This window comes from Cyprinus carpio, chromosome B23 (genome assembly GCF_018340385.1).
Source record: "Cyprinus carpio isolate SPL01 chromosome B23, ASM1834038v1, whole genome shotgun sequence".
In the NCBI taxonomy this organism is placed as follows: domain Eukaryota; kingdom Metazoa; phylum Chordata; class Actinopteri; order Cypriniformes; family Cyprinidae; genus Cyprinus; species Cyprinus carpio.
This window is the reverse complement of record NC_056619.1, coordinates 24,146,340-24,171,989: the sequence shown is the minus strand read 5'-3', so window position 1 is coordinate 24,171,989 and position 25,650 is coordinate 24,146,340. Positions and strand designations below refer to the sequence as shown.

Here is a 25,650-nt window from a genome sequence, read left to right as displayed (position 1 = left end):
TTTCTTAAAAAAAAATAAAAAAAAGTTCTGACCCCAAACTTTTAAATGGTAGTATACATTAATTCTTCTGTACAAAAATGTGATTTATTTCAACTTTTAACCTCATCATCATCATCATCATCATCATCTTTTAAGCATTGTGACTTTTTCTTTTAGTTATGTGTAGCTTCATGAATCCTTTACCAGGTTTACATTCTTTATATGATCCTGATAGTAGTTGAAACTCATGTTAACAGTTTAAATCTCAAAGTTATAGAAACTGGGTATTTTAACATCTACTTTAGTGCAGCATCTGGCTTTAATATACTTTTATTGCAAAAGCAATCATTACAGACACTCTTGTGTGTGTGTGTGTGCTCATTTTATGGATTTAATTTGTTAAACTATTTTACACTGATTTATTTATTAACTTGTATTTAACATAGAATATCACTTTTAAGAGACTGAAGCACATGCTTCAGGTTAAACAACTGAAATGCATTTCTCGTTACTGACCCGACAACTCAGACCGTTTTATCCGAACAGGACTGTTTTAATAAGAAAGCATTTGTTTTAGAAAAGCTCTACTTTATAATTGATAAAAGAGGAAATCAAGGACGAAGCTTCATCTTCAACAAAGGGAAGAAATTTCACATAGTGGACAGTGAGGGTGGTGGAGTTCTGTTATATAATCACATTTTATTGGTTATACATTTCATTGCAAATATAGCCCTGTTTAACAGTATAGAGAAGTGCAACATACACAATATTCAAGAGTCTGAGGTTTGTCATTCAGAGCAACATTACTGTAAATATATTCATAATTCACTGCCACAGAAGGAGGCGTTTGTGCCTGTCTCATGCAAAAAAAAGCAGTTAAAAAAACCCTGAAACATATACGAGAGGCAGGCCTGGAAAACTTCACATTACTCAGTGAACGGAAACACAAGTCGACTGGCATATTTTGCAAAATCTTGGCACAGAAGTGATCAAAATCCATTTAGCTGGAAGCTGTGACAACCACGTTTGAAAGTGCTACGACTATAACTCAAATAAGCATTTTTTTTCTTTCTCAGAAATAGCTCTTTGATATAAAAATAAGCTTTTGAACTCAGGCCTAGCAGGCAGTTTGCAGCCACATCAAAATATTACAATATGCGACATGATTGATTTTTAAAAAGTAGCCTTTCCTCTCTCATCCTATAAAAAAACATTTGCTCAGTCTGTCGTCTCGGCAAAAGAGCATAAAATGTATCCAAGAGATCATAATTAGGATATTTAAAGTGAAAAACACTTTCATTGTGCACAAAAAGATACGGAGAAACCAAGTCTCACAGCAAAGTAAAGAACGAACGTTGCAAGATTTGTGCTTGTGATATCAATGCATTCCTCTCACAATATAAACTGAATCTGGACCACTACAGACCAACTCCACATGTATTAAACAACATAGGACTTGTTTGTCCAGTGTAGGATGTCACTTTATAAGAAGGGATATGAAACATGCCCTTAAAGAGAGAAAGCAGACAGACCCCCGCTTCCTTCATTTGGATGCCCGCAGCAGGGACGTTCTCCTCGCCTGCTGCCGCACCGTGTGATTCAACCCATACTAAGAGGGACTGCAAAGTGCTTTTGATGCAGAGTGCACAGAACCCATGATTTTCTGCAGTTTTAACAACGTCCTTGTGCGCTACACTCCCGCCGAGGACTTCTCTGCCGTGTTGTTCAGGACTTCATCAATTCTGTCGTCTTCTATGACAACTGAAAGAGAAATCACAAGAGGCACTGGGGTCAAACGTGATGCACTTGAAGAAATTACTTGATGTTATTATTGGAGTTTTTAAGTGAGTTTTTGCAGACTGCAAAAAAATTTAAAATAAATGTAAAAAAAAAAAATTCAATAATGGATGAAACTGACTAATGTAAATGAAACATAATGACATGCTATAATTTATTTTAAATATACATTTTCTAATTCTAGGACCATTGTTAAGTATGTTGCTTGGTATGACCTGATAATACTTGATGGTCTAATATTAAACATAATATTTCTACTTTTAACATTTTAAAAACTTTTTATTGGACTGCAAAATGTTACATGGTGATAAAAAATGGCTAAGAACCCATAGCTTTATTTATTTATTTGTGACCCTGGACCACAAAACCAGTCTTAAGTCACTAGGGTATATTTGTAGCAATAGCCAACAATAATACATTGTATGGGTCAAAATTACAGATTTTTCTTTTATGCCAAAAATCATTAAGATGTTAAGTAAAGATCATGTTCCATGAAGATATTTTGTAAATTTCCTATCATCAATATATCAAAACTTAATTTTTGATTAGTAATATGCATTGCTAAGGACTTCATTTGGACAACTTCAAAGGCGATTTTCTCAGTATTTTTTTTTTGCACTCTCAGATTCCAGATTTTCAAACAGCTGTATCTCAGCCAAATATTGTCAAAATAAGGCTGGTTTTGTGAACTAGGGTCACATTTATTGTTTGTTTGTTTGTTATCTGTGAAATAAAAACAATATAAAAGTAAAATAAAATGTAAAGATGGAAATAAAATAAAATTAAATAGCTAAAAAAATCTTTATGCAGTAAAAAAAATAAAATTTAAAGATGGAAATAGCTTAGATTGTAGGGTTTTTTTTTTTTTTGTTTGTTTGTTTGTTTTTTGCACGGCGAATATGTGAAATTTCACTGATAATTTCACTGATATAAATTAGCCCTGAAGAGTTTTATATATATATTTATATTATATATTATATAGCGATATATATGATATATATATTATATATAAAACATAATCAGTAAATAATGAGTTACATTTGAGTCCCTTTCTCAAAAATATTGTGTATTTTTTGTTCTGTTTAGAAAATTCTGATAAGTGTTATCGAAATTACTGTTACAGCACCTAAAATGTAGGCTACATTTTACTTATGTATATATTATATATGTCTACTTTACGAAAAAAAAAGTTTATATTAGTCAATTAGCCATCTTTTAACTAGAAAAATAACCAATTTGCCATGAGATGAAAACTCATATGAACTCACAAGCAGGCAAAAGCAAATGCAAACGCATCACCCTGACATCATCACGTGATGACATAAATTTGCATATTTAAGGCATCGGTATCATATCAAAGGTAATAGTGAAAAGAAGGCATTAGTTCGACTCATTTATTAGGTATTTTTATTTTGCTGATTGTGATAACATTAATAATTATTTTTTATAGATAGAAGACTGATTTTTTTTTTTATTTAAAGAAAGAAAGTAAGTAAGTTTAGTTGGTTGTTCCACCTCTCTTGCTGCGTCCGATCTGTCCGAGTTTCGGAGCTCGTTTGTTCTGCCCAGAACTGAAGAAGTTACTGCTGCTGTTCTGCAGACGACAGGTGAGGGATATCTGCTCTTCATCTCCATCATCGCCATAATGAGAGATGTTCTCTTCGTAAGGCAGCACTTCTGACATGATCCAATCAATAATCGATGAAGAGATACGGGAAGAATCGATAACTAACGAACGAGGACCTCACTGTCGCGATCAGATGCAGCTGTGTTTTACGTTCATACTACGGGAGTCCCTTTCACTTTCCCTGTCGTTACTTACAGGCGATGAGCAGGAGTCACTCGGAAAAACTGATGTGGATGCACAAACACACGCGGATCCTCAGAGAGCAGAGAGACGTCACTCCATCCCCTCCTCCACCTCACTCTGCTGCCTGCAGCACTTGGGTGCTGTGGTTTAGTGGTTAAAGATATCCAAAAGGATGTGGGTTTGAATCCCACAGGGGATGATTCGTGACTTACCATCGCTGCCACCCAGAAGCTTGTCGCATTCGGTGTCTTTGCACATGGGTACTGTGGCTTAGTGGTGAAAGATGGGTTTAATTTTGATTAAATGTAGGGTTGATTCATGCTGTGTCATCATTTTTCTTGAGTAGCTAACTATTTAGAGCATGCGTATGGGTGACATGGGTTTAGGTTGTGGGATCGAATCCCACAGTAGTTCACCCAAAAATGAAAATTTGCTCACCTTCATGCACGGGCAGGGCCTTCCAAGATGTAGGCCTACATGAGTTTGTTTCCTTATCAGAACAGATTTGGAGAAATTTAGCATTAGATCACTTTCTCACCAATGGATACTCTGCAGCGAATGAGTGCCGTCAGAATGAGAGTCCAAACAGCTGATAAAAACATCACAATAATCCAGAAAACAATATTATGGAAGGAGGACTTGTATTTCAGCCAAAACACGTACAGATTTTCACTTCACAAGATGTTAATTGATGGACTGGAGTGGTGTGGATTATTGTGATGTTTTTATCAGCTGTTTGGACTCTCATTCTGACGGCACCCATTCACTGCAGAGCATCCATTGGTGAACGAGGGATGCAATTCTAAATTTCTCCACATCTGTTCCAATGAAGAAACAAACTCATCTACATCTTGGACTAACCTGAGGTCGAGTAAAGTTTCATAATATTGTTACTTTTGGGTGAACTATTCCTTGAAATTCATAATCTAAACACAATCGTGCCTTTAAGCAAAACTCTTATAGACAGGTAATGTAGCTACTGTGAAATATTAAAAAAGGCTATGTGTTCACCAGAACTTTAGCATTAAATTACAGTGATTATGTGTTTTTATAGGATTACAAGAATTAATATATTAATTGAGCTATTAAAATCTTAGCTATTAAAATTAATGCATTTTCCTACCAAAACATTAAAAAAAAAAAAAGTTTACAATAAAATTGTAAATTATACATTCAAAGTATATTTTTTTATATAAGCTATACAGTTGTCCAGTTTGTTTTTACTGTAACATTTTTACAGTCTTTATTAAAAAAAAAACTAAAATTTTTTTAACACTTTTATTAAGAACATCACCTACCATTATATAATACTAATGTTAATTTAAAGTCATATTAATAATAATATTCTGTTATATTGTAGGCCTATAATATGACTTGCTTTAATTTATTGTATGGCTAGACTACAATCTGGACTTAAATCATTAGTGGCTTATTAGTGGTTTATATGATTTCATCTGTAGTTATTACTCAAGCTAGAGAGGTTTTGAAGATTTTTGGTGATTTTAATAGTTTAAGGCATTATGTTGATGGTTATCTCAGTACTAACCAACCCATAGTGATCCTTCAAGATTAAAGCGTGATGGTAAAGACAGAAAGGTATTTAGCGCCATCTATTGGTCAGATACAGCAGTACTCTTTTTCATGTGCAGCTTCTAATGAATATCTTTAGAGATGAAACTGGTTTGACCTCTGACATTATCCTGAACAGCTCCTGTATGTGTCTGAACTTCCTGACTATGTGTCTGAACTTTCCTGTGCAGCATGTAGAGGAAGATGGAGCAGACGGTCAGACCGAACATCACCTTCAAGAGCCTCCAGAACCACAGGTCACTCTCCTGCTTCTTCAGGATGGAGTAAAGGGTGAGGAAGTGCTGTATGTCCAGAGGTGGAGCACAAACCAGGTTGCTGTCTTGCACCATCTTGCCAACACCAGGCAAAATACATCAATTTGAAAGAATTATTTTCCAGATGTTCAAGCTGTCAAAAGCCATATAGCAGCAACAAACAAGCAGAACAAAAAGAAGCAATTACTACAAAGTTGGAACATTTTTAAAATGCAATTAAATAGCTGTAGTATTAGTATATAGACCAGCACCATATTTACACTACTATTCAACATTTTGAGGTCAATATGATTTTCATTGTCTTTTCGTCTCTCATACTCAGCAAGGCTGCGTTTATTTGATTCAGTAAGCAGTAATATTGTGAAATATTATTACAATTTAAAATAACTGTTTTCTATTTGAATATATTTTAAAACATAATTTATTCCTGTGATGCAAAGCTAACTTTTCAGCATTATTATTACAGTCTTCAGTGTCACATGATCCTTCAGAAATCATTCTGATATGCTGATTTGCTGCTCAAAAAACATTTATAATAATTATCAATGTTAAAAACAATTACTCTATGATATCTTTTTGGAAACCGTGATATATTTTTAAAATAAAAAAATGAAATAGAATTATTTTGTAACATATTTTAAAAAAATCTTATTCTTTATTTGAATGCATCCCTGCTGAATAAAATTATTATTATTTAAAATCTTACTGACCCTATTCTTTTGAATGGTAGTGTACCTAGTAGTATTTTCATTATAAACTAAATCACTGTTATTATCATCATTATACTTTGAAATAATCGTATTTGCTTTAATTGTTCCGTTACATGAGAGTGAAGCCACTGCTACTTTTCAGTGATGGCTTGTGTTTTGCATTGAAGGAAGTGAATGACTTCCTTGTGTGTGATTGGGGATTGAGGGTGACAACAAATATTTAAGTTTTTTGTGTGTGTTTGGGGATTGATGGTTTCAACAAATATTTAAGTGTTGGGGGGGGGGGGGGGGGGGGGGGGGGGGGGGGGGGGGGGGGGGGGGGGGGGGGGGGGGGGGGGGGGGGGGGGGGGGGGGGGGGGGGGGGGGGGGGGGGGGGGGGTGGGGGGGTGGGGGGGGGGGGGGGGGGGGGGGGGGGGGGGGGGGGGGGGGGGTGGGGGGGGGGGGGGGGGGGGGGGGGGGGGGGGGGGGGGGGGTGGGGGGGGGGGGGGGGGGGGGGGGGGGGGGGGGGGGGGGGGGGGGGGGGGGGGGGGGGGGGTGGGGGGGGGGGGGGGGGGGGGGGGGGGGGGGGGGGGGGGGGGGGGGGGGGGGGGGGGGGGGGGGGGGGGGGGGGGGGGGGGGGGGGGGGGGGGGGGGGGGGGGGGGGGGGGGGGGGGGGGGGGGGGGGGGGGGGGGGGGGGGGGGGGGTGTGGGGTGGGGGGGGGGGGGGGGGGGGGGGGGGGGGGTGGGTGGGGGGGGGGGGGGGGGGGGGGGGGGGGGGGGGGGGGGGGGGGGGGGGGGGGGGGGGGGGGGGGGGGGGGGGGGGGGGGGGGGGGGGGGGGGGGGGGGGGGGGGGGGGGGGGGGGGGGGGGGGGGGGGGGGGGGGGGGGGGGGGGGGGGGGGGGGGGGGGGGGGGGGGGGGGAAGAAAAAGTATTACAAAGAAAATGAAAAAATGTAACTTGAAAACTGTGAAAAAGTTATTTGAAGTAATTAATAGGTAATGTATCTTCTATTTACTCTGCAAAAAAACAACTTACTACTTTTTGAGCGTAGCAAAAAGAGTGATATGCAAACATTTCTGGACAATTTAGAATTTTTTTTCTCATTTTGTTCTGTCGATCTGTGGCTTCTTATCTGGTTGATAAGTCAGGCACAACATAGTATTGTGCGTGTATGTACAGTATTACACATTTATATGTTCATATCATGAACATCCAGTTAGTACCATACAGGCTGTTCATAATAATTAAATATAATATTAATACTTTTAAGTCGTAATTTTATACATATTTAGAACATTTACCAGACGTCTGTTGTGTGATTCACCTTCTTCTCTTTCTCAGTTGTCAACAAAAAGGCTGTTTAAGGTTTCCTTGACTTGCTGCAAAACATCTGGAGACTGTATGAGTACAATTCTCAAGAGTACAATGAGTACAATGCTCCACCTCTTTCACTTTGTTTTTTCCAGTGTACCTTAGTGATTAAAGATATGGTTATATAACTGAAAGGTGGTAGGTTTGCACTCCAAAAAATGAGCTACCACCTTCAATGTGACCCTAAAAGATTAATTAGGAAACATTTAGTTTATATATTTCTAAATATTTAGAGGTATAATTTTGGCTTTACAGACTTTTAATACGTCATTGTTTCCTTTCCAAATCAAGTATATATTAGCTATTCTTCTGGTAGAAAGAAATGTTGCTCTAACATTTATCAGTTATTTGAAAATTCAGATTACATCACATGAGCTGATCCACTACAGAACAAAAATTCTTTATTATTTTCAATCAGTCTTCAAAAATTTTCATAGTTCAACAAAGAACAAAATGATTTGGTTTAACTTTCCCTGGCATTTAGAGATGCTCATTTAATAATTCAGATTATAACTTCAGATGAGAATTTTTAATGTATGAAAAAAAAAACCCAGTCCTTTCAAACTCTTACAAAAAACATAAACACAAACAAAATAAACTGAAAAATAACAAATAATGAAAGGGCACCACAAAACATCAAGTTAACATCTTAAAATGAGCAAATAAATATTTAACAACAAAAAATATAAGGAAATTAGAAATTTATTTTGCATAAAGAAAATAAAGCCTATTTATATGACCTTTAAGTATTGTAACATATTCATCATGACTAAGTGCATGCCTTATCATAAATCATTCACTATTGAAATGCAAAAAATATTTAAATTTATATTTAAATATTTATTTTTTACTTGTAAATAATAAATGTAAAGCATAAAAATCTATTGTTTTTTTTTATTTAAATACAGAAATTGTTGTATTACAAAAGCTTTAAATGAAATAATAAAAAATGTATTGCAATAATGAGAATATAGTGTAAACCACCATGGAAAATGTGCTTATTTGTCATAAAAATAGTTACAATGCAAAAAACTAAACAAAAACAAAGAAAGAAAGAAAGAAAGAAAGAAAGAAAGAAAGAAAGAAAGAAAGAAAGAAAGAAAGAAAGAAAGAAAGAAAGAAAGAAAGAAAAAGAAAAGGCAATAGTCCTCAAATGGGCTTGTTTAAATTTTTTATTAAAGAAAATTGTCTTTTTTTTTATTTTGAATAAAATAACAAATGGCATTTAATTTCAGTTCACACAGGCACAAGTGGAGATAACAATTGCCAACAGTGTGATCAATCAATAGAAAAAAAAAAAATTTAACTGGAAGAATTTTTTTTCTGCTGAGTATTTGCATGATATTAGCTGATATTACACGGCATGAAACGCTCACACCCAGAGTGCCTCAGTTCAAAGTAATTGCATACTATATGTTTATAATCAGGCCTCTAACTGTTATACAAAGGGACAATCCTGTCTATTGTAGCCCTGCATATGGGACATTTCTTCGGTTCGGGCAGGGCCCTATAGCACTCCTCACAGGCACACACGTGACCACACTCCAGAAACACGCACGAGCGCTCACGGTTCAAGCATACTGTGCATGCAGTAGGAGACAAATCCTCCTCCGCCAGGTGGAGCTCCTGCAAACGTTTGCTCTGCCACTTCCTGTACTCGTCCAGCAGGCTGCGCTCTTTCCTCCGCTCCTTTCGCAGCACGTACTGCCGCCAAAGCAGGTAGAATAGTGTAGCACAGGCAGTCAAGCCAAACAGCACCGTCAAGAGCCTCCAGATCCGCAAGTGACCCTCTTGCTTGTTCAGGAGCGTGTCATAGTCCAGCCGGCTGAGGAAGTACCGCAGGCCCTGTTTAGGGGGTTGAAGGCGAACCAGGTTGTTGTCCAGCACCAGCTCCCCTACGCCTGTCATGCTGGCACCCAGACGCAGCATTTCTTCGGTCTCCTGGATGCCCTGCGGGCGCTCACCGCTGATGAAGTGGCTGATGACATTGGTCAGAGACTGCTGGGAGGGGTGAAAGCTCTCATAGGTGGTCTCCAGATCCAATTCGGCTGCATCGAGTGGACGGACCACTCGCACTGTCGTGGGAACGGTGTCATCATGTGGCGCGAGGTCAAAGGGCATGGTGTTGATGCGTTGGTGGATGATCTTTTCACAATCATTCCTAAAAGAAAGATGCATTAGCAGATTAAATAAGGTATATACAGTTACTGCTAGTGAGAATTACATTTTTATTATAAATCACTGATGCTGCATAGGGATACATAAAATGATTAAAACAGTAAACATTAAATATTTAAATAAATGGGAAAGTCTAATAAAAATGTAATAAAGTGTAATATAAAATGTAAATAAAGAATAATTATTAAACTATAATCATAAATATTTTATATTAAAACAAATATTTAAAGTATACTAATTAAACACACACACACATTTATATAATTAAAAATGTTAATTATAATCACAGTATAAAAATTTAAATAGAGTAAAAGTATTTAAAATGAAATCATATATAAAAATATATTTAAAATATATTTATTTAAATATAATTTATATTTAAATATTTTATATTTATATAATTATTATTTATAATTTTTTATATTAAAACAATAATTATTATTTAAATAGTTACAATATTTAAATACAATTAAAAGTTCAAATAACGTGCAACAATTTAAAAACGTAAATAAAATGTCATTATGAAAAACGAAATATTAGAAGAAATATATTAACACTACATAATAAATAATTATAATTATTAGAAACTACACACAAACACATTTTCTGATAATTATACTTTAAATAAACTTAGAACTCTATAACTGCAATTTATTTATGTTTCAAAGACCTTAAAACCTTTTGATATTATACCTAGATGAGTGAAATTTTGTAGACAAATACAAATTGTGGCAATGTCTGAATCACAGAGAGCTAAAACACACACACACTCACACACACACACACACACACACACACACACACACTCACACAAACAAACAACAACAACTTTCTTTAGATATAAAGAACTGATAATGTTATGGACAATACCCACAGTATAGTGTATAAATGATATACATTATAAACATGTACCATATATGTGTTGTTCGATTCCACACCATCTTCTTCTCTTTTAGGGTTAACCTCTCGATGACCCCTTTACAGTTGTCTACAAACTGACTGTTCAAGGTCTCCTTCACTGAGCGCACAACACCTAAAGAAACAGTATGAGTACTACAACATTAACACCAAATAAATCCTATTTTTTCTCTCTAATAATTTTCCAGTGAGTCACTATTGTATCAACATCACCAAAGTGCAACACTAGCTTTATTTTAGAAGCCATACCTTCAATAACTGCATAAGGAACACATTTTCCTGGAGCTTCATCGAGGAGAGTTTTGAGATCTGGATTTAAAGGCATCTTCTTGGCTTCCTGTTAAAGAACACGCTTAAGTACGATCTGATTCCTCTAGTGATAGTGTCATTCAAAGAAATGCAGCAGGGGTGTCTGGTTACCCTTAATCTAGCCACATGGCTCGACTTCTTCTTGTAGATGGTGTATAAGACAGCAGTCAGAGCCGAGCTCGTGGCCAGCAACACAATCTGTGCTGTCGAGGGTTTGCCGCTGGTCTCCATCCTTCAGTCTGACCAGCTGAGTATCAAAACAAATGTGTCACAATTATAATAATAAACAACTCTAGTCGATATAGACATAGATACAACAAGATAAACAACTTCTCCAAGTTTGGCGTCAACAACATAACCATTCCTAGCTTATAAACAAGGCATTTTTCAAAAGGTTAATTCTTTGTATTTACATTTGAAGTATATATTGTGTTGGAATTGTTTTGTTTTGTTTTTACAGATATTGTAGGTAACTAACAAAACCATAACAGCTGTAAATTAGCTTGGATGGCTAGCGATGCCTTCCGAAAACAACCAGCTTAAATATGCGCTCTCAAAACGCAAAACCTTTTATTTTAATATTTAAGAAACTCGCGACATTGGTAACTGAAATAATACTAAAAGTGGTCAACAGGACAAACATGCACCGAATAAAAGTTTTTTTTTTTTTTGACTACCTTCACTAAAGCTGTGCTGGTGTACAACTCACTGTCAACTCAAGCCCCTTCATAATAAAAGTCCTCGGCAGCTGACTGTCTCTGCTTCAGGCGTGATGATCAAAGTAGATATTACAAAGATCAGTGATCGTGAAAGATTAGAATATGTTAGAATTGTATAATATATTTAGAAAATTAACCCACAGTGCTATTTCAAAAGATAAAGATCTTCACTACATTATAAAGAGAAAAATATAGAAATTTGAAAGTCCTGCTTTACAACAGTTGAATACATACATTTTTTTGTTTAATTTTTTTTTTCTTAATTTTTATAAATCCCAGTGAATAAGTGCAGAAAATAACAATTCCAACAGGAATGTAGATAGGACTTTTATGTTATAGTTATGCTTTTTTTTTAATGTACTAGTGTTTCATATAGAAATTAATTTTCTGGTTTTAAAATGGACATTTCTTTAAAAAATAATTGACATTTTGTTTTAAAGAAGGCAAATCTAGTCTAAACAGTCTAGATCTGGTCCAAACATTTTTGGCTTCGATTGCGTCTCTGATTGTAGTTTTCTGGAAACTATCATTTTCTGCTTGTTTAACAGACAGCAGTCAGTTTGATCATTTAAAAACACTATTGTTTTAAAATAGACGCCAGTTGTGGTGTTTATCAGTCGTGAACTATTTTTGAACTACTCTTTTGAATGAATGGTTCAAAGATTCACTCATTGCACACTTAATGGCATCGCCATCTACTGGTATAATGATGGAATATACTACTGTACAGTCTTTGACGTGAACGAGTGTTTTTTTTTTTTGGTGTACACGGAATCAAACGATTCAGGATAAATACAAAATCCCGCTAGAATCATCTCGGAGTCGATTCCCTGAGTAGAGTCGACACTCGATTCCCAACGTTTTGAAATCAAAGAATCGATTCTTTGTGGTAAAGTCCTAGCCCCGCCCTGTTTACAGGCTTTAGGCGCGAAAACGATCTACCGCAAACGCTAAAAATAAAGGTAAATTAATTTAACATTTCAATAGTACAATAGCTCAAAATGTTTTGTAAGCGAAGTTATGTTATTACATTTCAGTCAAGACCTGATGACTCAGTATTTAAACTCAAACACTGATTGTTAGCCACCAGGGAATTTAATTAGGGTTAACTAACAGTTAAAAGCTAGTTATGGACGGAGGGGAATATATGAAATGTAATGGCACATTAGGAACATTTTTTAACAGATGGCATGGAAATGTTACAGTTTGCTGTTTAGGTTTTTATGTTCAGTAATTAGTATTGATTGGTCAGTCTTTAGCTGTCGTTGTGTTTAAATATTACACTGAAATGTGTTTATCTGTGATGTACTGTAGATGGCAGTGTTGAGTCACGCTGAGAGAAAGCCAGTCAAAAACGATAGAGTTAAAAGCTAATATTCAAGTTCTCCTCGTCAATGGGGCTTTGAGTTATTGCAAATATGTATTTCAGTATCATGAAAGAAACAGCATGACTGCATCATTAATAAATTGCAAGTCGTGAGTTGCTAACAATAGCGCAACAGCATGAACTTCTGTTTGAATTTGCATGATAAATCGCGACAGCCATAAATATTCAGCACAAAACTATTCATCAGTTATATAATGAATGATCTATTCATAAAGAACTTTCAGTCTCATCTTCAGCAACACAGATGCACCATTCATTCTTAAGCACAATAAATCACGAGATAAAAACAAGCAGTTTTTGTTGATGAAAAGCCTATTTGAGTATTAATAAGATTTAATCCAGTGAAGATTAAACACAGGGTTTAAAACCGTCTTGATACATATCATTTACCATAGTTATAAACCAGATGATTTAAAACTGACAGTGCAAAGCTGCTTGATGACTGATGAGCTCTGCACAGTGGAAATGGAAAACAAATGAGAAACTTTTTTTTTTTTTTTGCTCCAGAATAGTTTACAATGAAAAAATCTGGCATGCTGCTGGGATGATTTTTGTGCTGCCCATCTCTACAGAAGACAACCTCCTGTATATGATAACGGAAAAACATACAGTAGCATACAGTATATTACGTTTTTACCAAGTAATGTTATATTTTATAAAACACACACACATACGTATGTTGAGACCTCAAGCTGCAGTGATTTGTTTGGTTGTCAGGTGTAGGATATGTAAATACATTGATTAATTACACTATACATTTTATAGATTAATTGAATTATATGGTGTGTTGAAGCTGTTTCATATTTTCATTCCCCGGATTAATAACAACAACAACAACAATAAAGAATTTTATTGCAGATTAAGTTGTTTTGTTGTATTCTAAAGGACATTTGTTACTTTGTATGTTGTTATTTTTGGGGTTATTTATTATTTAAATTATAAAAATTGTATATATATGAAAGTAACTGTGGCCATTTAGAATGCAAACTTTGGCATGAATAATAATAATTTAAGCACTGTTTTACAGGATTTTGGGTTTGGGTTTAGAGCAAACTTTAACCAGAATGCTTGAGGAACATCAACAAAGTGCAGCTGTGCAAGAACTGTTAATATTGCATTAGTGTATTGTTCCACAATTAATCTCATGAGTTTGTCAGGCCATTCAGAACTTTAATAAGTTCCTCAAAAGCATGAGTAATTCAATTAATCAAGAAAGGTTGTTTGCCTGCCAAAAAGTGACGTGCTGTTCCGTGATGGCTGGCTAATGAGAACATCAAGCAGAAGCCAGAAACACGAGAGAGATATGCCCTTTCCACATCAACAGCTGACTCACCGGAGCATGAGTGCCGCCCAGGGCCTCGGCTTTAACATTACTCACCTTGTTGAGAGAACGAGCAAACTGTTAGTGTTGTGTAGTGTGAGCCCTCAAGACACTCGTGCAAGAGACACAGTGCCCACTCAAGCATAGACTGGAGAAAGTGTAGACAGATGGACAGGCGGGAAACAAACAGGAAGTGCTGGATACCAGATGTGTCTGTTTTAGTGCTGTAGAGCACATCGATGAAGGTGTGCAGGGATACATGTACTGTATGCCTAGTGCACATGGACTCGTGCTTTAAACTGAAATTGCACAACATTTCCAGATGAATTGTAAAGTATTTACATGAAACCATGTATACATTTGGATGGGTTCTTGTGATTTTTGGGAACTCCATAATGCTCTATTTTTTGAGGGTTCTCTGTTTAATTTGATGGTCACAATAGGCTGGTTAATTTAATGGGAAGATGTCTAAGATGGCAACAGTTTTCTAAAGTAATTGACTGAGAAAACACCATTGTTTTATCATCTTAATTACAATCCTCAGAACTGACAGATCATTTTCGTCTCGACTTAGTTTTTCTTAAAAAGTTGACGGCTCACCGGAGGATGATAATTCATCTTTTAGACAGAATAGAACAGAGTATCTGCTAAGCTTTCATGCACATTGCCAATGCAAGTTAGGGCATATAGATGATTGATTTCCACTGCAAATCTGTTTACTGAAAAAGGGTTTGTGGAAAGTGATACACCCTCAAGTGACCAAAAAGCAATTAAATCTGATGTGTTTGTTCTTTTCAAAAGTTTGGAGTCAGTATGTTTTGTTTTTTTTGGAAGAAATGGGTCATTTTATTCAGCAAGGATGATCAAAAGTGACAGTAAAGACATAAAAAGTTACAAAGTATTTATATTTCAAATAAATGAAAGAAAAAAAAACTGTCTGTTCACCAAAGAATCCTGAATCGTGCTCCTGGCCTACTAGTAAATGGTTAGTTATCAAAATACTTGTTTGTGCGTCTGTTGCTTAGAGAATGTGAGCGTGGGAGTTCAAAATCCCACACTAAAGAATATAATGTAAAATATCAGCATGGTAATGTCTGAAGCATCACGACTGAGTTTCTAAGAAGTCAGATAAAATTAAATGTCAAAAGACAGTGAACAGGAGACATGAGAGATCATTGCAGAGCTCATTGCTAATTTTTAAGCATTCTTTGTCTTTACAGGAAAACCAATCTTGAATTTTCACCCCGAAACTAAAGGATCGGAGCAGTCTCCATCATCTGTACTGAAATTTCTGCCATTTATCGTGACCCGTGATGTGATTGGAAAGCCACCTCAAAGGAATACCAGACAAAGGCATCAGGTGAATAATGATTCATCCTGGCACTGGTCTGCATCACTAATTTCAGCTTTCTACAAACTTCGGCGGAGTGCCTCATTTGCATTCGTAGCCTTACATAATGAATATGCAAAAAAGGCTGAATCAGGCCAGCTACTTGGACATCTCATGTCATAATATGCAACGCTGCTTAATGTTTGTTTCCCATTTAATTTCAAATGTACTGCTGATGGAGAGGAAGTTAGGGGGCAGAAATTACGCTGCATTATTCATCATTAAAACATAGCTGTATTCAGGGAAACACTGCATTAAGATGTAAAAATAGAGAGAAATACTGAAACCCTCTATTAGACCACATCAGCAAACCATCCATAAATGAATAAAATCAAAAATTTAAGGAGGTTGCTTAGTTTGGGCCACTCAACCAAGATTAAAACAAACACATAAATACATAACATGTGTATAAGTGTGTGTGTATGTACACACACATTTAGTATGTATAAAGGAAAAAAACTATAAATAAATCTGAATATATAGTTAGAAGTCTAAATATATAGAAATAAATCGGAATTATAAATCGGAATATATAGATTCAAATCTGAATATATAAATGTAAACCAGAATATATAGTTTGAAGTCTGAATAAATATAAGTAATCAGTATATTTATAAATCTGACTATATAAATGTAAATTATTAATATATACATGTAAATCTGAATATATAATCATAAGTCTGAATATATACATGTAAATTAGAATATGTAGTTATAATTCTAAATATATATGTGTGAATTGTAATATGTAGGAGTAAATTTCAATACATAAATGTAAATTATACATATATATGAAAGTAAATCATTAATATATAGGCTAATTATAATTAAAAAAATATATAATTGTAAATCTAAATATATACACAAAAATAACTTAAAAATAAATACAATTATGAAGACAAATTATATATATATATATATATATGTATGTGTGTGTGTGTGTGTGTGTGTGTGATCAATAATGCTTGTTAATTTTGTGGTATTGTTGCTCATGTTGTTGTTCTAGGTTGTGTTTTGTGTCATAACAGACTGTTTTTCTCGTTTATTTACAAAGTAGCCTTGTAATAAGCGAGAAAATGTATAATGATATCTCTTACATAACAGCTCTTATCCATTTCATAATGCAACGGCAATACCTAGAGGAGAAAAGAACAAGTGAATCATCTCTTTAGTGGTAAATGATACAGCCCTCTGCGGCTGCTTTATATTCGTGCTGGATGTGTGTGTTTAGTTGCAGGTAGTGCTCGGCTCTTGGCACTGACTCCAGCGTCTGCCGGAGAGAGTGTTCACTCTTATCAGGCCAGCTCATTCTTTACTGCGAGCAGTCCACAGACCTTGTGTTCGGCCATAAATCACACATCTATGAGATCGACCCTTTTTCCCTCCGTTCTGCCTAAACCCTTCAGTACATGATGCTGTATTGGCTTATTAAGGACAGCAGAAGCTGATTTGATTAGATGGCTGCTGTCCGTAGGGAGCTGTAGAACAAAAACCGCTCGTCAGTTTAATGTCCTGCAGAAACAAAATGAGTCAGTGTTTGTTTGTGCCGCCATGAGTCTTGTGGATGGTTGCCAGGGCATGTTCTGAGGGGTTGCTAGGGTGTTGCTAAGTATATATATATATATATATATATATATATTATTTTTTTATTTATTTATTTTTTTTTTTGTTTATTTTTTTTTGTGCATGCTTATCTTTGATGTTTGATGTTCTTAGATTGTTTATCATCATCCAACGTTATTATGATGCCTTAGTTCACTTGTAACATTTTATTAATTGTTAAATTTGTTAAAATGATTTATTTATCATATTGGCTGGAAGTTTGATATCAGTTTATCCCTATTGCTTTTCAGCATTTGAAATGATTAATTTAACATTTTATTAGTTATCAGTCATAGCATTAAAATTAATTACCATGATCCTGATCATATTGGCTGGAAGTTTAACATTGGTTTATCCCTTTTACTTTTTAGCATTAATTAAAATTATTAATGTAATTTTTGTATTTATTGGTTATTAGTTATCAGTCACAGCATTAAAAAAAAATTCTATTTTAACATTATAGTGACTGGAATTTTAATGTTGGTTTATTGCTTTTCAGCATTAAAAATGATTTAATTTAATTTAATTTGTATTAATTAGTGATCAGTCATAGCATCATTTAATTATCACATTAGCTGAAATTTTAATGATGGTGCATCCCTATTGCTAAGGCCTTGTTTCCACGTATAGCATATAAAATTATTTATTTATTTATTTTATTTCCATTGCATGGAAAGGAATATTGGTCCGAATTCCAATATTGGTGCATCCCTATTACCGAGGCCTTTTTTAAGTTATTATTTTTATTCTTTCGATCTATTTCAATGTATGCCAGGAGAATGATAGTTTAGAAATCATTTGAGGAATCATTCATGTGTGCTCCATGAACGTTGTTGGATGAGTTATGAGTTTAATACTTAAGGTTAATGATTTGAACAAACCTCTAACTGTACCTATGAGCAATTGCACTAGTGATGATCGTCCTAGAAAGCACTATAAAGTCAAAGAAACAGAAGAAAATGGTTTATAAAGAGCAACTGTATTTTGTTCCTCTCTGAAGCTGTTCAGTATCACCGCGTGGAAAGGACATGTGAGGAAATGGCTTGTGATAAACGACGTCCTGCAGAAGAGCCGAAAAAGAAGTTACCGAGTTTCAGTGCTCACAGAATAAAACAGTGGTGCATTCAGCACATTTCTCTTGGCTCCAATCACGAGGGCAGCAGCGCAATAATGCCTGTGTGCGATTTTCCTCCGTTGACTCAGATGAAGAAGTCTAATGAGCACTGAAGACAAATGTTCCTCCTCTTTTCTCTGTGAAAAGGATGCCTGTATCACTCCAGAGGGGCGCTGTTAATTGTCAGGCCCAGCACAAACAGTCCCAATTCTCTAAAGAAATTAAACAAGATAAAACACTGAGTTGCATTTAACCCTACTGTACTTTAAAAGAAGCCTGCAATGGTTCATCTGGGAAAATCTAATTACACTTTTATTTATTGGTAAATAATTTATGGGTCATGTGCTCCATGTAAAAAAATATAATATATATATGCTGTATATATATGAATGAAGAGTTTATTTGCAAAAACAGATAACTCAGTTTATAACAATTCTCAGAAATCATGTTGTGCATTCCAATTGATCTCAATCAAACTGCAGTTGGATTATTTTGACTAGGTAAAAAAAAAACAGCTAAGTAACGCAATAAAATGCCATAAAAACATGACGACATAATAAAAAACATGATTTTTTGATATTTAAAAACACTGAGTTATCTGTTTTTGCAAATAAACTCTTCATATATATGATTCTGATTCACTCTGTTCATTTTGGAATATTTCAGATAATGTTCTTTTTTTCTGAACATGTGAAAGAAATAATTTCTTTGCTAAGGATACAGAGACCTATACATACAGACTGATTTGACCGGTAACCGGTATTTTTTTTATTAAAACAATTAAAAGTACCAGTTAATAAAAAAAACTGGCTCATGAGAATCATTCATCTTGGGAATCTGGCTTCTCAATTCCAATATATTGTTTTGGGTGAACAAAAATAAAGAATATGTGTTTTTATTACCATAAATGAGTGATTTTTAAATGATAATTAGAAAAGTAAATAAATTAATACAAATTTTAATTAAATGAATATGCCCAAATAATGTCACAATGCACAAAATAGTCCTCAAAAAGGGTTTTCTTTATACAAAGTGTAATATCTAAATATAATTTAATTGTTTCTTTCTTTTAATTTTGAGGTGAAATATGACCCTGAACATAGTCTTTACTCTTTTCAAAACTGAAATGTCTGTCCATTTTCTTCAGACCAGACACAAGTCTCTCTGTCCAAAAATCTTGTAGTTACATAAGTATGTTGAATTACAGCCCACTCTTGTAAATCACAGTAAAAGTCTTCATTTCTTCCAGATCTCCTTTTTCCTCATTAGTTGAAGTCACAGACTTAATTAATTCCCTCACACCCTCCTCTTTCATATGCAGATGAGGTGCTATTCTGCCACACAGAAGGCTTTAATAATGTATTACTTGGATCGGGGAGCTGGTGTCCCATTTTCTGTTACTGGACAGAATGTGCGATCTGTGATGGCTTGCACAAATGCTTTTCCTTTCCTAGAGTCTGATCAGAAAAGGGAATAGACTAAATTGTGACTGATATGGAATTTAATCAAAGCATGGCCTGGAGTCGATCTTCTCGCAGATGTTTCTCAATGTGAACCGTGCGCATCAGTCCTCGTAAAGACCAGGGAGACGCTGTCCGCTCAGAGTTAGTTTTCAAGTTGTCATGGGCATGTTCTTTAAATTACAGCCCTGCTTTATATCGTCCCCATTAGGTTGATGCACTGCAAACGTCACTGCAAGATTCATTCCACTCTCACTTTCCCTCAAAAATCATAAAAGCAGCCGCATGTAACCCCTCGCTTACACGGCTTCATCACTGTCCACTCTAGGAAACCAATAGCTTTCGCTTTTTATACTCCTCACGTAATGGACTGAAACAAGTGACCTAGCCCTCAGGCGTTCTGGAGATAGAGGCGACAGCTCCCTTTAAATGCTAAAAATAGACAAAAAAGTTGGTTGTTGCTTGTGCCACTGGGTTTGTCACAGGGAGCTGTGTGATTTCAGGGTCAGCCTTTGAGGAAAAAATATGAGGACAGGAAACTTTGCCATTTGTGGTAAGGGCATGTGAGGACTCGGGCTTTAATGGATTGTTTACCAACTGCAACTTTTAACTCAAGGTTAACGTTATCTTAGGATGTGCCTTAATTAATTTTTCCAAGGTCTTCTGTACATTTGTTTGCAGAGACTGCTGTTGCATTATTTAAATAAAAAATCACTGTGGGTCATAATAAATATGATCTGATAAACATACTCCTAAACAGCATATAAATCCCATTTGCATATTTATGAGTTTAATAACATTTATTTACCCATCTGTGAGGTAAACTGGGGTGTCTTCTTCTGAAATATTTTACAGAAAAATATGGAAAATGTAGATGAGTGTTTGCCATTGGTAGACACATTTTTCTCCTAAAGTTAAACCAACAACAGCACCTAAAAGTTTCTGCAGCTGCACAAAGCACATGAATATTTAATGAGGCTAGCATTGAGGCAGTTTATGATTAGTTGTCTATTGCTTAACTTACTGTTACATTCCAGCACTGTGTAGTTCATGAGTCTAACAAAACCAGTCAAGATTGTCTTTCACCACAAATCAAAGGTAAGAAATAAATAAAATAAAGATAATAAATGTGACCTGGATATGTTCTTTGTAGGTTTTGTGAGATCTTCCATTTGAAGGTGGACCATGGCTTATGCGGATCAGGGTAAAACACAATGCCTACCTTTTTTTAATTTAACAAGTGTGAAACATTGCTAGGGGCAGTTCACCCAAAAATTATGTCATTACAAAACTGTGGAACACAAAAGAACATATTTTGAAGAACTATGGGAACCAAACAAAATTGGAGCCCATTGACTTAAAAAAAAAAAAACACTTCTCATATTTCTCAATTTCTTTTTTATTCCATAAAGGAAAGTAAGTCATACAGGTTCAGAATGACATGAGGGTGAGGAAATGATGTGAAGTGTTTTTTGGGGTGAACTGTCCCTTTAACACAGGGTAAAACTTGCCTTGAATAAACCCAGGATTTAAAGAGATAGTTCACCCAAAAATGAAAATTCTGTCATTAATTACTCACCCTCATGTCGTTTCAAACCCATAAGACCTTTGTTCATCTTCAGAAAACAAATTAAGATATTTTTGATGGAATCTGGAGCTGTCTGACCCTGCATAGACAGCAATGCAACTGAAATGTTCCCAAGTCCAGAAACACAGCAAGGAGATCTGTAAAATAATCCATGTGACATCAGTGGTTCATCCGCAATTATACGAAGTTACGAAAATACTTTTTGTGTGCAAAAGAAAAAAAAAAAAGAATTTATTCAACAGTTTGTCACCTCTGCATCACCCTGGTGCCATTTTGGAGAATATCCACTGGACTTATGCTGTTCTGTGTCAGCTCCGTCACGCCAGATCTGTTTCCTACGTTGTTGTGATTTGATTTGATCGGAACAGAAACAGCGTATCAGTGTGACGCAGCTGACACAGAACACTGATGTCACATGGATTATTTTACAGATACGTTTCTGGACTTGGAAACATTTCAGTTGCATTGCTGTCTATGCAGGGTCAGACGGTTCTCAGATTCCATCAAAAATATATAAATTTGTGTTTCGAAGATGAACGAAGGTCTTACGGGTTTGAAACGACATGAGGGTGAGTAATTAATGACTTGATGAAATGAATTTTTATTTTTGGGTGAACTATCCCTTTAAGATAGTGTGATGAAGCATGAGTAGTTCAGTGCTTAAAAATAGTCAGCAGCTAAGCAGTTAACCACTTCACGATGTTCTTTATATGTTCCACCTTTTTTTCTGTGAATGACAAACACAAAAATCAACACACAAATCCCCTGGCGTGCAATAACAGCTCTGTAATGACTGATTGGGAATAGGAACCAATCCATCAAACAGAGAAGTAATCTCAGAGTGACAGCAGCAGTTCCACTCCTCTGCACAGTCTATCGGATTGATGGAAATGCTTCTCGATGTAATGCATAACTGCTGACCTGCCCTGGCAGAACGGCTCGTCCAATACACTTCAACCCAATGAGATCCTGAGACTCAGAGACTGTGGGGATCTGGTTTCAGTAGGAAAGAAACATGTATTGACATGTTTTATTATGTAAAGCACATTTATTACTACATTATTGTTTGTTTTAGGATTATTTCACCCAAAAATATCAGTTATGCCATCATTTACTCGTTCCAAACCTTTATGATGACACACAAATAGAAATTAATGCATGTACTGGTTGCTTTTTTCCATACAACTATAAATTAATAGGGACTGGAGCTTTCAGTAAGCAATCAATAGCACTATAAAAGTGGTCCATATGATTTGTAGGCCATACAAAAAAAGTCTAAAGCAGAAAAATAAGATATACTTAAGTTCTTATTCTTTGGCTTGAAATGTAGTGAAATTATAGCTGATTAGAAAGTGATTCATCCTTTCAATTGTGAACATGTTCAAATGTCAAGAAGCAAATGTCTCTCCAGTCGTTTCAGGATCTGCACCCTACGCACTCGCTCCACTGGACATTTAATAACCACTTTAACGTGCTTGTTCTAGCACCTTCTTTCATTTGCAGCCATTACATAAAGTCGTTTCCTGGAGTTTTTCCAGAGGCTGGTCAAAGCAGGTCAAAGCATTCTCATAGGGCACTCTGACATGAGGATGAACCCTATTCTTCTGCCTCAGGGTCAGAGTCTGCACAACAGACCATCAGGTGAGACTGTGAGGGGTTTGAAGGAGTTAAATGAGGACCGCTGAGGCTTCGAGCCCAGCGCTGATCAGCACTCAGTGATGCAGTAGGAGGAGGTAGAGGAAGGAGGAGCGAGCAGAGCAGCTGAGCCTTTCTGCTTTCAGTCTTTTGTCAGCGAATGCTAGAGCAGTTTCCTTTGCTGTGCTTCTCTGAAAAACACACACACACACTAGAACACCCTTCATTTCTGAATCCTTTCCTCTCCGCCTGGATCATGCTGCGCTGGAAAAGGAGCAAGTTTGTGCTGGTGGAGAATGAGTCCAAAAGCAAGCCAAAAAGTCTTGGAGCCGGACTGACTTATCATTCCCTGCTTTCGACTTTTCTCCACTCCTGTCCGGACCTTGTTCCCGACTGCCCGTTTCACTGGCTGGGAAGTGTTTTCCACAGCAAACGCCAGAAAGTGGAGCTCAACAAAGAGGAACCCACCTACAATGTGCGTTACCTGGGCAGCGCGGTCACCATCATGGCTAAAGGCGAGGATTGCACGCAGGAGGCGGTGGCTAAGATTTGGACTCGCAGCAACTATGGCGAACAGAGCGCCAAGATGAAGCTCACAGTCGGGCCGCACGGCATCCGCATGGGGGTGGATAAAGGTGGCAAAAAGAAGCCCACCCACCTCTATTCCCTCAACCGTATCACATACTGTACCGCTGACCCCTTCCGGCCAAAGATCTTTGCGTGGATTTACAGGCATCAGGTGAAGAATAAAGCGGTGGTTCTACGATGCCACGCTGTCCTCTTGGCGAAGGCAGAAAAGGCAAGAGCGTTGGCGCTCAGCCTGTACCAAAACTCAACGTCGGCGTTTACAGAGTTCAAGCGACTAAAGCGGCAATCTGACTTCCGCCATTGCCAGCAGCAGCTGTTGGGCGAGGACATTGTGCCTCTTATTCCTCTTCGGAGACTCCTGAATGGCCAGTGCCACTACCAGCCACCTGCAGAAAAGCCTGGAAGTGCCACACGGCTGTCCTCGATAACTGAGGAAGAGGAGGAGGATGAGGACGGACCGAGGGATGCTGAATCCTTCAACACAAAAAATGCCGACACTCCCAGTCCTTCTTCTCCTCCAGAGAAAGATCTGGGAAAGATCGTAAATCGACTGGATGAGGTTTCGATTACCAGCTGGGATGAAGCACAGATGACTATCAGCACTCTGGTGTGACATCAAATGGATACAGTTTAGTGTCCTCACCACTGAGCCTCTGTCCTGTTGCCTTTCCTGCCAACCCACTCTGTCTGGTACGTCCATCGATGCACCGTGAAACAGCCCTCCGAAACTCGGAATAAGGAACATTGGCAGCCAACAAGGGGATTGGGATGCCAACAAGGTAGTGTTACACGAGCTGCATGGAGAGGAAGAGCCAGAAGAAGCACAATATAAGGAAGACCACAGGTACACCAATCATCCGGATTTGGTCGAGAGCTTACACCGAAAAGCCTTTATCTATCCCCCCGACATCGAGCAAAGCTTAAACCGCACACCCAAAGACGATAAAGCATTCATCTTGTACTCACGGCACAGAGTGATTTTGTGAGTATGTGCCAAGTGCTTTGGACTGATGCACTATGAGAAGGAACCTTAAAATGTGACTTTTTGTACGCCCAGATGGTTCAAAACTGTCCCCGGTGACCTCTTTCAACTGGCTCAGCTTCAGTGGGATGCGGTTAAAGCCGGTATATTGGCATTGGGAGCAGCACTAATGTATTAAACCATAACTTAGGAATCGAGCCATTGACTTGACATGTTTACTGCTACCATTCGTCATAGCTCTGCTAATCAGTAATGCATAACAAGTGGAGGCATCATCTGTGACGTTTGAGATGAGCCTTTTAAAACGTTTATAAAAGGTATCTGTTTTACACTGTGATTTGTCTTGGACCAAATGGCAGCAATGTATCTTGTATTTATATAAATTGTAATTCATGCTGAATATGTGTTGGTGTATTGTGGTAGTCTTAAAAACTCATTTTTATGCCATTCACGTGAAGATCGTAGCTCCCATCTGTCAACTCTGGCATGTGTTTTTGTAATTTCAGCTCATTGTATTAATCTTCTGGAAACTGATTGGGGAAAATGGTGATTTTTCTACTACTTTCTTCTTTTTCTGCACAATGGGACACTGTCAGTGTGAAAAATTGCCAAATGTTGTATAATAAAATGTTTGCTTATATTAATTATGAATTTTTGGAGCCCCAGCTTTCCATTTGTTCCATCCCTGGATGATCGGATTGAGTGCATTTGAAAATGCAGACTGCTGATAAACAGGCTCTATTTCAAAAGATCATAATTCCTAGCTTAAAATATACTTAATACAAAGAAAATGAAAACATATCCATTGACAGCCTGTGAGTGGGCTGTAGAAGGAACTGATTTCATCTGAAGGGCATTTAGCTTTTCCGTCAGTGAGGCTATTAATCAGCTGATTGAATTGTGCAGGAAGTGAGCATAAAACACCTGGGCAGGCAACACAGAGCTTTCAGTTTGACATGAAATCAGCCA

At 36.9% G+C, this 25,650-nt stretch overlaps 3 protein-coding genes across 6 annotated transcripts; 1 reads left to right on the top strand and 2 right to left on the bottom strand.

Annotated features, from left to right (window-relative positions):
- Positions 1 to 653: 653 nt before the first annotated feature.
- On the bottom strand, positions 654 to 3,685 carry LOC109053201 (calcium/calmodulin-dependent protein kinase II inhibitor 2-like). The gene is made up of 2 exons (XM_019070626.2): positions 3,292 to 3,685; positions 654 to 1,740 (listed from the first exon to the last, which is right to left on the bottom strand). Exons 1-2 carry the CDS (start codon positions 3,458 to 3,460, stop codon positions 1,670 to 1,672), a joined length of 240 nt encoding a protein of 79 aa, XP_018926171.1. The 5' UTR covers positions 3,461 to 3,685; the 3' UTR covers positions 654 to 1,669.
- Positions 3,686 to 8,649: 4,964 nt separating this feature from the next.
- On the bottom strand, positions 8,650 to 11,684 carry mul1b (mitochondrial E3 ubiquitin protein ligase 1b). 3 transcript variants are annotated; one of them, XM_042750905.1, is made up of 5 exons: positions 11,573 to 11,684; positions 11,007 to 11,142; positions 10,836 to 10,923; positions 10,581 to 10,701; positions 8,650 to 9,651 (listed from the first exon to the last, which is right to left on the bottom strand). In XM_042750905.1, exons 2-5 carry the CDS (start codon positions 11,124 to 11,126, stop codon positions 8,922 to 8,924), a joined length of 1,059 nt encoding a protein of 352 aa, XP_042606839.1. In that variant the 5' UTR covers positions 11,127 to 11,142; positions 11,573 to 11,684; the 3' UTR covers positions 8,650 to 8,921. The 3 variants fall into 3 exon arrangements, with proteins under 3 accessions (XP_042606839.1, XP_042606841.1, XP_018926175.2); XM_042750907.1 differs by having other exon boundaries at positions 11,605 to 11,626; XM_019070630.2 differs by lacking the exon at positions 11,573 to 11,684 and adding an exon at positions 11,309 to 11,552.
- Positions 11,685 to 12,492: 808 nt separating this feature from the next.
- Positions 12,493 to 25,332, top strand: LOC109053203 (protein FAM43B-like). Of its 2 annotated transcripts, XM_042750918.1 has the most exons (4): positions 12,493 to 12,576; positions 15,543 to 15,682; positions 21,042 to 21,092; positions 23,090 to 25,332. In XM_042750918.1, exon 4 carries the CDS (start codon positions 23,272 to 23,274, stop codon positions 24,310 to 24,312), a length of 1,041 nt encoding a protein of 346 aa, XP_042606852.1. In that variant the 5' UTR covers positions 12,493 to 12,576; positions 15,543 to 15,682; positions 21,042 to 21,092; positions 23,090 to 23,271; the 3' UTR covers positions 24,313 to 25,332. The 2 variants fall into 2 exon arrangements, 1 of the variants encoding a protein (XP_042606852.1); XR_006158242.1 differs by lacking the exons at positions 21,042 to 21,092; positions 23,090 to 25,332 and adding an exon at positions 18,315 to 18,977.
- The last annotated feature ends 318 nt before the right edge of the window (positions 25,333 to 25,650 follow it).

Bases quoted from the DNA above. Each gene is read 5' to 3' on its own strand.
- LOC109053201 (XM_019070626.2), bottom strand. From the start codon at position 3,460: ATGTCAGAAGTGCTGCCTTACGAAGAGAACATCTCTCATTATGGCGAT. The intron at 1,741-3,291 runs GTGGAACAACCA...TTTCTCTTTCAG, and splicing joins GATCGGACGCAGCAAGAGAG to TTGTCATAGAAGACGACAGA.
- mul1b (XM_042750905.1), bottom strand. From the start codon at position 11,126: ATGGAGACCAGCGGCAAACCCTCGACAGCACAGATTGTGTTGCTGGCC. The intron at 10,924-11,006 runs GTAACCAGACAC...GTTCTTTAACAG, and splicing joins GCCATGTGGCTAGATTAAGG to GAAGCCAAGAAGATGCCTTT. The intron at 10,702-10,835 runs GTATGGCTTCTA...CTGTTTCTTTAG, and splicing joins TCCTTATGCAGTTATTGAAG to GTGTTGTGCGCTCAGTGAAG.
- LOC109053203 (XM_042750918.1), top strand. From the start codon at position 23,272: ATGCTAGAGCAGTTTCCTTTGCTGTGCTTCTCTGAAAAACACACACAC.